This window comes from Heloderma suspectum, chromosome 3 (assembly GCF_057233095.1).
Source record: "Heloderma suspectum isolate Gila_16-S chromosome 3, 16-S_ref, whole genome shotgun sequence".
NCBI lineage: Eukaryota > Metazoa > Chordata > Lepidosauria > Squamata > Helodermatidae > Heloderma > Heloderma suspectum.
In genome coordinates this window covers 16,254,992-16,269,056 of record NC_139460.1, presented here as the reverse complement: position 1 = coordinate 16,269,056, position 14,065 = coordinate 16,254,992, and the positions used below count along the sequence as shown (strand labels likewise).

At 42.5% G+C, this 14,065-nt stretch overlaps 1 protein-coding gene across 5 annotated transcripts in view; it reads right to left on the bottom strand.

The window, feature by feature from the left end:
* The window catches only part of TMEM135 (transmembrane protein 135), a 269,244-nt gene that overhangs the window by 23,660 nt on the left and 231,519 nt on the right, over positions 1–14,065 (bottom strand). For all 5 annotated transcript variants that reach the window (XM_084842555.1, XM_084842550.1, XM_084842551.1 and 2 more), the window contains one exon: positions 9,954–10,023. In XM_084842555.1, coding sequence (XP_084698681.1) covers positions 9,954–10,023 — 70 coding nt within the window. The remainder of the gene's footprint in view (positions 1–9,953; positions 10,024–14,065) is intronic.

Here is a 14,065-nt window from a genome sequence, read left to right as displayed (position 1 = left end):
TCCTGGTTGGTCACTGCTAGCTCAGATCCCATCAGGCTATACTTGAAATTGGGATTTTTTGCTCCAACATGCATCACTTTACACTTGCTTACATGGAACCGCATTTGCCATTTAGATGCTCATTCTCCCAGTTTGGAGAGATCCTTTTGGAGCTCTTCGCAATCCCTTTTTGTTTTAACCACCCTAAATAACTTGGTGTTATCTGCAAACTTGGCCACTTCACTGCTCACTCCTAATTCCAGATCATTTATGAACAGGCTGTAAAGCATTGGGCCTAATACAGATCCCTGTGGGGCCCCACTATTTACTTCCCTCCATTGGGAGAATTTACCATTTATTCCTACTCTCTGCTTTCTGTTCTTTAACCAGTTACTGATCCATAAGAGGACCTGTCCTCTTATTTCATGACTGCTAAATTTGCTCAGGAGTCTTTGGTGAGGGACTTTGTCAAAAGCCGTTTGGAAGTCCAAGTAAACAATCTCTACCGGATCACCCCTGTCTACATGTTTACTGACACTCTCAAAGAACTGAAAGGTCAGCAAGACAGGACTTACCTTTGCGGAAGCCGTGTTGATTCTTTCTCAGCAGGGCTTGTCCTTCTATATGCTTACTAATTTTATTTTTAATAATAATGCTCTCAACCAATTTACTTGGAACAGACGTTAAGCTAACCTGCCTGTAATTTCCCAGACAACCCCCCCCCCAGATCCCTTTTTAAAAATTGGTGTTACATTGGCCATCTTCCAGTCCTCTAGTATAGAGGCTGTTCTTAGGGACATGCTGCATATTTTGGTTAGAAGATCAGCAATTCCATATTTGAATTCTTTGAGAACTCTAGGATGGATACTATCTGTGCCCAGTGATTTGCTTTCAATTTATGAATAAGGTTGAGAACTTCATGTTTTGTCACCACTATTTGCCTTAGTTCCTCAGACTCCCTTCCTGAAAACAACAGTTCAGGCACAGGCATCTTTCCCATATCTTCTGCAGTGAAGACGGATGAAAAGAATTCATTCAGCTTCTCTGCAATCTCATTGTCCTCCTTCAGTAATCCTTTAATTCCATTGTCATCCAATGGTCCAACTGCCTCCCAAAGTGGTTTTCTGCTTCTGGTATATTTAAAGAATTCTTTATTGTTGGCCTTGATATTGTTAGCGATATGCTCTTCAAAATGTTTTTTTGCATCTCTTATTGTCTGCTTGCATCGCCTTTGTGTGAGCTTACACTCCCTTTTGTTTTCCTTGCTTGGGCAAGACTTCCATTTTCTGAAGGAAGCTTTCTTTTCTCTAATAGCTCCCTTAACACTGCTTGTTAACCATGCCGGCAACCTCTTGGACTTGGTGCTACCTTTCCTAACCTGTGTTATACATTTTATCTGGGCATCTATTATTGTGGTTTTGTGTAATCTCCAAGCATTCTGAAGGGACTTAATCCTCTTGACTGCCCCTTTTAACTTCCTTTTCACCAGTTCCCACATTTTAGAGAAGTTTGCTCTTTTGAAGTCAAATGTGACTATGTTGGACTTCCCAGGCAATTTTTCACTTAAAAATATATTAAATCTGACAGCACTGTGATCCCTGTTTCCAAGTGGTTCCAAAGCATTACATTGCCTTGCATGTAGGGATGTGAGAACACGTCCCAATTCGGGTTCTCTGCATGCCCCCAAGCTTTCCCCCTGCTCGCTGGCCCTCCAGATTGCAGTCGAGCACCCCCTCCATACTCAATGAGCAGCCCTCAACTTACCCAGGCCCATTCGTCTCTGTGCTGATCGCCATGTTTTGATCGCCATGTTTTTTTTTTTTAAAAAAATGGCGATCGGCAGCTCTTGCCCATAGAGTTATATGCAAAACAGCTTGGTAAACTAGAGTCTATAGGCGATTCACAGTGCTTTTTGCGTATAAGTCTATGTGGGCACAAAAAGCGCTGTGAATCGCCCATAGATTCTAGTTTACAGAGCTATTTTGCATATAACTCTATGGGCAAGTGCCGCCGATCACCATTTTTTTAAAAAAAAAAACATAACGATCGGCACAGAGATGAACAGGTCCGGGTAAGTTGTGAGCTGCTCATCGAGCACGGAGGGGGCGCTCGACTGCAACCCGGAGGGCCAGCAAGCAGGGGGGAGCTCAGCAGACACAGCTCAGCAGGGATGGGTGGAGCGGTCCGTCAAATTTGCGGACCAAAGCGGGCGCCCGCAACATCCCTACTTGCATGTGCTCTATGTCATACAGGACCTACAACCCTCTGTATAAGTTGTTGACTCTGAATTCAGTGGTTTGGTGGATAAACAGAAGAATTGCATTGTGGTTGTTACAAGGATCTCAGGTCATGCAGAGCCACTTAAACAGCCATATCTAGCTAATTTCTCCTCCTTATGCCTCCTTCTCCCAGTTCCCTTGCATTTATCAGTATTTGTTATTTTCGCAGCACCCACGGTCTAAAGAGAAGTCTTGTTTTTAAGCTCTGCATTCCAAGTTCTATTTTTGCAATCAAATAGTTTGGGTCCAGGGTCCCTAATAACAGCTTAGCCTCCACTCAGTCTTCCCATCATTGCCACGAGTACCAGGAATTTGGATATATCACCATCTGGCTGTTTCTGAATGACTTTGCACTCAAGAGTGCCTAGGCAGCTTGATTTCCCTATCTGAATATGTAATCAAAAGCTGCAAGAGAAGATGGTTGGCCTCCACCTGTTGTTAGTTTCCAAATATCCACAACCAGCCAGGAAGTATTCCCTTACTCTAAAAAAAAGATAATGTAACCATTTCAACTCTGTTTCCTTCTTTTTCTCCCGATATCCCTCTGATCTATCCATTTTGCCCCTCCTGTGGCCCACTCAGTGTCACAAGCACCCGAGCTCCCCTGCACCACCATTTCCACTGCATTCTCCCCGCTCCTTAACTGGCAGCCACTCAGTCCCTTGCTTCTGTCTTTAACTTTTGTAGTGCTATCAGAACTAGCATACTTGGCCCATGCGTTAAGGGGTTGGTATACAAACTATGCATTTTTGTCTTCTGTAAGATATTTGTCAGAAAATAAAGCTAGTAATATTTACTCTTAACAGCTGTTCTCAACCTAATTTCCCCATTTTGAAGCAGCCCTTTCCCCACTTTGTTGAAGCATATAAAAAGTCCGAGGATGGCCACCTGGATGGTCATTATCATAAAAGTCTATACCTATTTGCGAACCCAGCCTGCCTGCTCCATCGGAAGTAACCGCTGACCTTACCTATGTTTCTCCTGCCTCCACATCACTCACATATCTACCCCTACCACAATCAGACTTCAACTTCCTCAGACTATTTGTTTTCAAACCCCTCTGAACTAGACAGTTTACTATGCATTCTTATCCCATTTCTGATGGGCTAGAACACTAAAAGCTTCTTCTAGTCCCAAGCAACAGTGAGTCATGGGAATCATGCAGGATTCCACCACAGGGTTCTCAAATATACATCTAGAATTCTACTTTTAAAGCCCCCCCTCCCACACACAAATTAGCCCCAGTGTGGCAGACAGCAGAAGCAAACATGGTACATCTTATCTGGAAGCAGATAGCTCCAGATGACTCCAGCAACTAAGTGGACCCAAACCACACACTAAAGGAGAAGCCAAAACAACTCCAAGGTTATTGACCTTGAGGAAAATCCGTTCCCAACCCCAAATACAGATTGTGAAAACAACTGTTTCAGTAAATTAATACTTCATAGTGTTCACTACCCCTCCCCTCTAAATTTACTGGATATCCCTTAGTTCACCCAGAATATACAGCACACCTAAGTTCCATGCAGTCAAAGGAGACTAGTATGCAATTAAGAGCTTAGGATCCAAAAATTTTAGGTGCCACCATCTTTCTCTTAATTTGTCCACTGTGCCTGGCTAACATTTACTTTATTTCTTGGATTTATATCCCTCCTCTCTAGCCAAGGCTTCTGCAGTGGCTGGGATGCAGAAACTGGCTGTCCTCTCTAGTTCCAAAACTGATAGATTTAAAGTACTTTTCATTTCTGGACTTAGAGGGGTTTATTTGTTAAACTCCCTGGAAAAGACCCTGATGCTGGGAAAGATTGAAGGCAAAAGGAGAAGGGGACGGCAGAGGATGAGATGGCTAGATAGCATCACTGATGCAATGAATATGAACTTGAGCACGCTCCGGGAGAGAGCGCAGGACAGGAAGGCCTGGCGTGCTATGGTCCATGGGGTCACGAAGAGTCGGACACGACTGAACGACTGAACAACAACAACAAATTTGTTAAATGTAGTTTCTGGAAGCAAACAAAACAATACAAAATTAGTTTTTCTCAAGCCTATCAAATCCAGTTTATCTACATAATTTAAAATGCTATTTATTCTGTTGGGATGATGAGATCATGTTCCCACTTATGGGAAGACAAAGAAACTGTCACAAATTATGCTGGTTCATTCACTACAGAAAGTGGAAAAACGAGACAAAGGCAATGCACAAGCAGGTATGATGGTGACGGGAGGACGAGCTGTTTGGCAGGAAGGGAAAGTCTAACAAACAAGAAAAGCCGTTGGCAGCCATCCTTTCCAGAAGTGAAAAACACAACAACCCTTTCATAAAGAAAATTATAAAACCACATAGGCTCTTCCTTAGAAGCCAGGTCCTACTGATTTTGTCCAGAAACATCCCTGGAAAAAGCTCAAAAATACCAGTCGCTCTCTTAAAAACCTCAAACCATATGTCTCAAACTAGGAAGACATTCTCCAAATTGTGGAATTTTGCTTCTGCTTAATTAATATAAAAAACAAGATCACATAAAATCCAGCCTGGTAAAAACGCCAGTGTTCATCCTTCTTCATCTTGACCTAACTTCTGCAATGTATTACCAAGAAACTGCTGCAGTTCAAAACAGCAGGACATGCCTATGGAATACATTGTACAGGTTTCTCATCTAGTATACCAGCTTCAAATTCTAGGTTAAGCAGGAACCCTAATTACCTCTAACCATACATACCTAACATTGATTGATTTGATTTGTATCTCACCTTCCTTCCAAGAAAAATGGTGCTCAAAGCGGATCAATGCCAATGTGCTCTGTTCCTCTAGTGTTTGTATTGATGGTTTTATTATATTTTATTATGTAGTTGTGATCTTAGATTCATTATTTTGATCGTGTTTATGTGCTCTGTTGTTTGTATATAGGTTGTTACCAACCCTGGGCTCCTTGCGAGGAAGGGTGGGATGTAAATCAAATAAATAAAGCCTTCCCCACCCTGGCACCCTCCATATGTGCTGGACTGCAACTCCCATAATTCCCAGCTAATGGCCATGCTGGCTGGGAATTATGGGAGTTGCAGTCAAACACATCTGGAGGGTGCCAGAGTGGGGACTGCTGAAATCAATCAATCAAGTAGCGATGAAAAACAATTTGGCGGCGGCAGGGGATATTTGTTCCCCAAAAAGAGGAGGGGAAGGAACCTGGAACCTATTCCTTATTCCATAACCAAGATAAAGCAATTGGCAGGATTGTGACTGCACCACCCTCCAAAAGGGAGAAGGAACTCAAACGAGAAATATCAGGTATGGTTAGCTGAATCACAGGCAGAAAAAAGGACTATCCAGTTTCAAATTAATCTGGAAAACTAATCTGTGTCAGCAAACCACCATTCAAGCTAATAAGAACTTCAACTATCTACAAACAGAAGTCTGATCACATCCCTTGGCACAGACATCTTAGGAAACTGACATATACCAGTCCTGTTACTACCAAACTGGCAGTAAAGGGGATTAGACAAATTCATAGGGCTATCAATGGCTACTAGTCATGACGGCTATATACTACCTCTGGGAGTAGAGGCAGCATGCCCTTGAATACCAGTCACTGGGGAACAACAGTGGAAGAGGGCTATTTCCCTCAAGTCTTACTTGTGGGCTTCCCAGAAGGCACCTGGCTGGGCACTGTGGGAAAGAGGACTAGATGGGCCTTTGGTCTGATTCAGCAGGGCTCTTCTTATGTTGTTTCAGATGAGGGAAGTTCCTTTCTATTTTAAATATACTATTAAAAAAATCTTGATGATTTATTTATAGTGCTGATTGCTGTGTGAATATCATTTTACCAGCTCAGTGTATAAGAATTTGGGGTGTGATTAAACAGGCCAATGTGCACTGATAGCTGTGATGGCAGTCGTTACTTGAAATATGCATGTGCAGTGAAATTCAAACCAATGAAGACTGTTCAAGTAAAATACTTTGCGTCTTATGTAAGTCTTAAACAGACTATAGAGTAGAAAGTCAGTGACATGTTCTTGAGTCAATGCATAAGTTACAACTAAATCTAACCATCAACAGCCTCTCTTCTTAATTATCTTTCCTGTTTAACAAACAAGAACTGTTAGTGTCTAACTAGAACAGCCCTGCCCAACCTGGCTCCCATCAGATATGTCAGACTACAACTTCCATCACACCCAGCCCGCATGGCCACTGGCTGTACTGACTATGGGTGATGGGAGTTGAAGTCCAACACATGTGGAGAGCGCCATGTTGGAGAAAGCTGAATTAGCAAATATATATCAATATATGCTAACTGCCTTTTTACGCACAGTTGGGAAAATAGAACTACCCTTACCCAGGGAAACGTTTAAAAAACAGGAATTATATATGCATCGTGTCCTGCCACCCTTTTCCCCTTTGACAGTGACAGCTATAAACTTCATTCCTGTAGTTTATAACGTTCTTCACTGTCAAATCTGCTGAAAGAAATGCCCAGGTACTTCCACAAGATGCTCTAAATGGCGACAGTAGCAGGAAAACCCAATGTGCAACAGGAAATGCCCAGCTGAAGAAGCACTTATGATTGTAGGGATTTAGTGCTAATGTTGTTGAGTTTTTGTACAGGTGACACTTTTTCCCATACTGATCTTAGACTTGAAAATTGAAAAAGGGATTCACTCTATGGCTGTAAGTTAGTGACTGGCATTATAATTTGGAGCTCTGATCACTAACAAATATGAAAGCCCACTATAAAACATCAGGTTTTATAAATGTTGGGCTGGTTCACCAGTCCATACTTCCCACTGTATGTGTATGTCTGCTTCAGTGCCAAATCTTACAATGTCATCACTGACACTACACTCTGCATGAAGCCAGGGACTTGGCTCGTGCTGGGAGGAGCAGTTGCTCCTCTTAAGTGCTGGCCGAGGCCATTTCTCTGTGCTGAGAGGCATGGAACTCCGTGCCTCCCTCAGCACAGAGAAAGGCAAAATAGGAAAGGCGTCAGAGCAAGGATGTCATCCGGCCTGTGGAGGGCCCAGTGGGGGGAGGGAATTTGGGCCCCCACCTAAAAATGGTTCTGCGCCCTTTGTGTGTAGGAACCACCCACAAACTCATAGTTCAGTCTCTAGCTAAAGGATCTTAGGTAGCCTGAGAGTATAGTGAGAGCCTTGTATCCACCAATAGTTTTCATTCTCCCTCTGTGCCAAAAACAGAAGCATAGCATACAAACTCATGCAAGGGGGTGCTTGTTATTATGTACCTATGTTGGCCCGTTGTAACATCACAGGTCTATATCCAACGTCACACAAGCAGAGATCCACTCACATAATAGGACTTGCTGTTCTCTTCACCCTACTTCAGTCTTTGCACTCCCACCTAATTTGCTCCAGAGGCTCGCAAACCCTCTGGAGCAGATTTGGACAGTTTGAGGGACTGTGTGTGTGTGTGTGGGGGGGGGATTTTCTCTGCCTGCAGTATCCTTTCCACTGGCGGATGGACACCATTAGATCAGCCCAGTATTTATATCCTGCTTATACTGCAGGTTTTGCTACATGTTCAAGAAAGAAATTTGTGCTTATGTCTCCATGGCAGCCTGAATCTGTGCTTGAAACTGCTCTGTTGTTGTTGTTGTTGTTGTTGTTGTTGTTGTTATTATTATTATTATTGCTGCTGCTGCTATTACTATTATTATATTTGAGTTGTACCCTGCCTTTCTAACAAGAAAAATGGCACTCTACTGGGTTGAGTCATGTTGCTAACCAGCTGGCTGCAATTTGCTCTAGGAGGCTGACATATGGCACTTGTGGAAAGTGGGAGAAACCAGCTCAGCCACAAAACAACACTATAAACATCACTCTTGAGCTGTACCTCGTCTTTCACATGCTGTTTTTCACATTCGCTGTGGAGAAGCCAAAACGATTGTGAAAATCTAAATGGGAAAAATATCAGGGGAAATACAACAACAGGCATCCCTCCAACACACGCACACACCAATGCATGCATGTATGCACGCACGCACGCACAGGGCTATTTTGCCCAGTGCACAAGATTTTTAAAATGCAAATGCAAAATTTGCTGGTGTCCCTTCACCCAAAGGAAATACAAACAGGTGTTCCCACCTGTGCTAGTCTAATTCCAGCCAAAACAATCTCCCTACAGAGTTAACTCTTCCAAAGGAAAGAAAGCAAACACTGATCATATTCTGGGAGAGGATAATTTATATCAATGGGCATGGACTGCCCTCCCTTCATGCAACAACTGTGGACTTTCTCCCATTACCCTTAAAATACATTCACAGGCTAAGTCCCAAAATTCTACCCCAATGTGCCAGAGAGGCACAGCTGTATGGGTGCTGCTGCTGGTCAAGCTGCCGAGCACAGCACATTCCCGGTACTTGAGTTGGGGGAACGGCTGCAAGTGGGATCTGTTACACTGTTCTGTGCATAATTAAATTAGTCAAGACTCTCAGAGCTCCGCTTTTCACTCACTTTAAGAGCTTGCCACAGACACTCACTGAACACTTCTTCAACCAGCAAGGCAAGAGAAACTCCCTGAAGATCCTTCTTAATGCAGCTAGACTTCAATGACATCACAAAGAAGCTCTTGCATACTAGAGATTTGTGATCCTTTTGCTAATTGCATCTGCTGCTCCTTGTATATTTCCTTCTGATGCTTTTCTATGGGAAAGCAAGAACTGCACTGCTGGATCACAGTAAAGGTCCAGCATTCTGTTTGCAATAGAGCAGCCAGCCAAATGCCTCTGGGCGCTCATGAGCAGGGCATGAAAGGAATGCGGTTTGTCCCTTAGCACCTGGTATTCTGTGGCATAGTGTCTCTGTCCTTAAAGGTTTTACTCAGCTACTGTGGCTAATAGATACTGATGGACCCATCCACTGTGAATGCGTCCAGTTCTTTTTCATAAGAACTTAAAAGTCAGTGTATGAAGCTGCTAAGAGACAGTATGTGAAGCTGGCTGTATGAAGCAAAATGCAAACCCAAAATTTGCTGGTGTCCTCTCACCCAAAGGAAATACAGGCAGGTGTTCCCACCTGTGCTAGTCTAATTCCAGCCAAAACAATCTCCCCACAGAGTTAACTCTTTGGAAACAACCAGCTCTTTGGAAAAACATATCCGTAAGACACCAGAAATGTCTAGAACTGAGGAGAGTGGCAGCCAAACACAAGCACCTTACGCTGTACCAAGCCATCCGTGCCTGCCAGCATTATGCCTGTTAAAAACATCCGCTGATCTGCTGAGCTGTGTGTGTGTGTATACAGTCTATGTGAATGGGGTGTGTGTGTCTGTGTGAATGGTGTGTGAGAGAGTAGACTGGCCGTGGTCACTCTGGGCTCTGGCCATGGCCACTGCTGGCATGTGGCCCCTGGGAGATTTCCTGGCTGGCAACCCAGACCTCAGGCCAAAAAAAGCTGCACCATACTTGCTCTAGAACGGCAAACATTGCATTACAGACATCACACTCATGCACACCCACATAAACTGTACACTACAGGTGACACAAAGCCAGACACACTGAGCTACAACACTCTTTTCTAGATACACGTGTGTGTGCGCACACACACACACACACACACAGGACCCAGGACAGGAAAATGTCTTTGTTAGCTTTTTGTGACTTACACAAATGTTTTCTATAGATGTTGTAACTTTTAATAGTTTTCTATCACTGAATGATTTTATTTTTTTTTATTTTTGCCACTCACTTTAATGCAATATGAGATGCAATTATCTTCATAGTGTTTACAACATCTGTGTCTTGGCCCATGTTTGCATCTGTAAAAGAAAACAAAACTGCATCAGTATTAACAACTGCTAGTTGCTTTTTGCATACCAGTGGTACTAATCTTCTACTTTCAACAAAATGTACAGAACATTCTCTTGCTAATTATTATTTGTCCAGTGCAAAATATATTTCTTTACAATACTTAAAAATGTAGAAAGTATTTACATATCCTGTACAAATAAGGGCAAGAGCTTTGTTTTAGGGACAGTTAGTGTAATGTGTTTTTTTTTAATCAATGTGAGTTTCAACAAGACAAAACCAACAAAGAAAAACATAACAAAACCAACAAATTGAAAATCTAACAACATACTCTAAAGTCCTCAGTTTCAAATATTGCAACATTCTAGGGAGAAAACAAGGAAAAAAGAATAGAATAGATTATACATATACTTCAGTAAAAGCAGACTAGATATCCAAATATAAGTCCATTCGCAAATCACACCTATATACCACTCTTTCAAATGTTGCTAGTGTTGTTAAGTCTTCAATCCATTGCATTATAGACGGTGAGCTGTTATCCTTCCAGTATTGTAGTATCAATCTTTTAGCAGCCACGAGGGCACAAAAAATCCATTTACGCTGACCATGTGTTACGTTCCAAAAAGCAGGTAAATAGTTTAAGAGAACATTTTAAAGAGTTTTCCAATACAAGGTTTATCTGTATGATAACTTCCTCCCAAAAGGAGGCAACTATTGGGCATTTCCAATAGAGAGCCAGTGTAGTGTAGGGGCTAGAGTGTTGGACTGGGAGTCGGGAGATCCGGGTTCTAGTCCCCACTCGGCCATGGAAGCTCACTGGGTGACTCTGGGCCTGTCACACACTCTCAGCCCAACCTACCTCACAGGGTTGTTGTTGTGAGGATAAAATGGAGAGGAGGAAGATTATGTACACCTTCTTGGGTTCCTTGAGGAAAAAAGGCAGGATATAAATGTAATAAATAAAGAAATAAATAATTTCCAAAACATATGACTAAAAGAAGCACTGACTACTTCACAGCTCCAACAATTACCCGAGCTTGACAAACCTTTGTTAAACAGACATTGTGGCGTCCAAGAAACCTGAAACAAAAGGTTTTGCTGAATAAGATGTACCTGGAGGTCTATAGAGATATCAGATACAGACACCAAAAGTCCATTGGTTAGGCAAAATAGGACATTCCAATTCCGTTCCATTCCTGCTGTAGACCCCATGTATCGTATTTATTCACTGATAATAAGTATTTATAAATGTGAATAGCGGGTTGATATACCTGGTCAGCTTCAATAAGTGTTTCCAACAGCAAAGGAGACTCCGAGGCAGTAAAAGCAGCACGACCAAATCTAGATTCTAACAAATGTTTCAATTGCAAATACTGCCATTCAGCTGTAGCTGGCAAATCAAATTTATCTCGCAAAGTTGAAAATGGCAAAAACACATCATCAACACCAAATAAGTGATCCAGGGTAAAGATCATTGTATCTGTCCAGGTCCATCACAAAAACATTTTCTTTCCTATACCTATCTGGATTTCCCCATAAAGTCAATTTGGCATGGGAAAATGGCATGACATTATACGCCACATATCTCTAACCACCCAGATTGTGGGAGGAGCTCTATCTGTCTTAATGTGCCGGGAACCTAATACCATCTATTTGGAGAGAGGCTCCAGACAGGAAGATTCCAAAACTGACCAAGGTGGAAAATCAAATCTGAGTGGAAAAGAGCAAAATTTAGTACAGGTCAGCAAATAAGCCCGATGATATGTAGCAAGATCCAGAAAACTGAACCCACCTTCTTTAATTGGAAGTTGCATCCTTTTCAAATATATTTTTGATGGAAAGGAACCCCAAAAGGATTTATGAAACAAAGCATTTAGTTTTGGGAAATATTTGCCAGGTATAAGTAAGGGGATCCCGCGTATAACTAGTGTAATGTAGCTAAGGGACTGAACTGCAAACTCAGAAACCCTCTCTACAAATCTCACCTCTGCCAGGAATGCACTAGGTAGCCTGTGAGCTAAACTACAAGTTACATTAAATGAGTATTCACATTTGCAAGAGTGAGGGTTGATTTGTTTATTTTTTAACTAGCCACTGGGTCACCGATTCAGACTGGGATCACAGTGTGTGTGTGGGGGGAGTGTAAACTTTTTGCCCTGTCCCAGGATTACAACTATAATAGGGCCCCTCACTGTACAAAGCTGCTATTTCCACCAGACGGGAAGATATTGCTTAATCCTCGAAGTTGGAGAAGAGGCAGGATCTCATCTCTGACTTGTGTTTTGTACAAATCTTGCCTGAGTTCCTGGTTTAGGGGAGTAAATCTCTGACTTAGTGCTGTGCTTTTGGAGGTTCTGAGTGGATCCAAAGGGGAACAAAGAGGAAGGAAGGAAAACTCACAGGGAGCAGATGAGGTGGGCAGTATGGTAACCATCACAGTCACATTTCTAGGTCCTTTGGACTGCAGCTTCCCATGCTTTTAAATCAGTGTTTTTTTGCAAATATGTGTTATGTGTAAATAAGTGCTTTGTTTTGCTTTTTAAAGGAAGGTACCTATTCTCTTGCAACATCCTCACTCTGACATAAAAAACCTGGTCACAGACCACACAGCACCAGCATGGACAGGTAAATGTCCAATGAAGACTGCACCCTACAGACACACTTGACCCTACCTTCATTTGTACAATCATTTTCTATGAAGCAATGTTAGAATGAGCTATCTGCAGATATCTCCATGACACAACCAGGATTATGGCAGGCAGTGCAGTATGGTTTGCTGTTGGGAAGGCCACAGAAAAGGGGCACACAGAAAGTTGTATGTTCCTCCTGCTAGGTTTAGGGGAAAATCTGTAGGGCCCACCGAAACGTCTACTCTTCACAACTCACAAGCCTTTCTATGAGTATTAAAGATAAAGGTAAAGGTGTCCCCAACCAGTCGTGTCCGACTCTAGGGTGCGGTGCTCATCCCCGTTTCTAAGCCGAAGAGCCAGCGCTGTCCGAAGACGCTTCCATGATCATGTGGCCGGCATGACTGAACACCGAGGTGCACGGAACGCTGTTACCTTTCCCGCCGAGGCGGTACCTATTTATATACTTGCAATTTCTTGCTTTCGAACTGCTAGGTTGGCAGAAGTCTATGAGCATTACAACTGTGCAAATTCTACTGTCATGTAGACTTCCAGCAGGTTTATGGCAGGCAAAGAATTTGAAAAAGATGAATACTTTGGGGAGGGCTATCCAGTTGTTAGACATATCAAGTGGAATTATAAGTAAATCAATTTGATACTGGTTCTAGAAATTAGATTTTCTTGTAGTCAAGTATTTGTGGCTTGAGCACAAAATAACATTACTCAATCTTTGTATTGTGCCAAATATTTTTGGAAGCTTTGAATTATGCACTGCAAAAGCATATCAGTCATAAATCATCCATGAGGTCAGTTTGTGTAGCAAAAATTGTAATGAGGATATGATCAAGTTACAGACATTCAGACTTAGTTATATCTGAAAGGAAACATATGGGAGAGAAATTTGATAGAGGATTAGGATTAAGAACTCAATGGTTTTTCATGCATACGCAAGTGGGGCACTAGAAATAGCCAAGGAAGTTCATTCCTCTTATTTGTTGATCATTCAGGCCTTTTCTTGAAAGCCCCATAGTGAGCAGTTTCATTAGTGGGGCTACTGACTGTGCATTGATAGCTTTTAGTTATGCTTTATGTCTCTCTCAGTTGAACCTTCTTATCCTGGACTAACCTAGCTATTTACCGAAATGAGCTCTTCATACCAAGTGTCCTGAAAACTGAACACTCCTGGTACTTCATACGACTCACTTGAGGAAATGTGACAGCCTTTAGATCATGTATAAGGCAGGCACCGAAGATCGCAAAACAAGGATATAGGCAGCAAAACTCAGGCTCCTTACCCTCTCAGCCGCTGTGGAAGCTTGCTAGAGTAGGGCGTTATTGGGCTATTCTCTGCTCCACTTTAGAGCCGCTACTATGGATGGCGGGAGGGCAGAATTGTGGCTAAAAGCTCAGCGGAGATCAGATGACA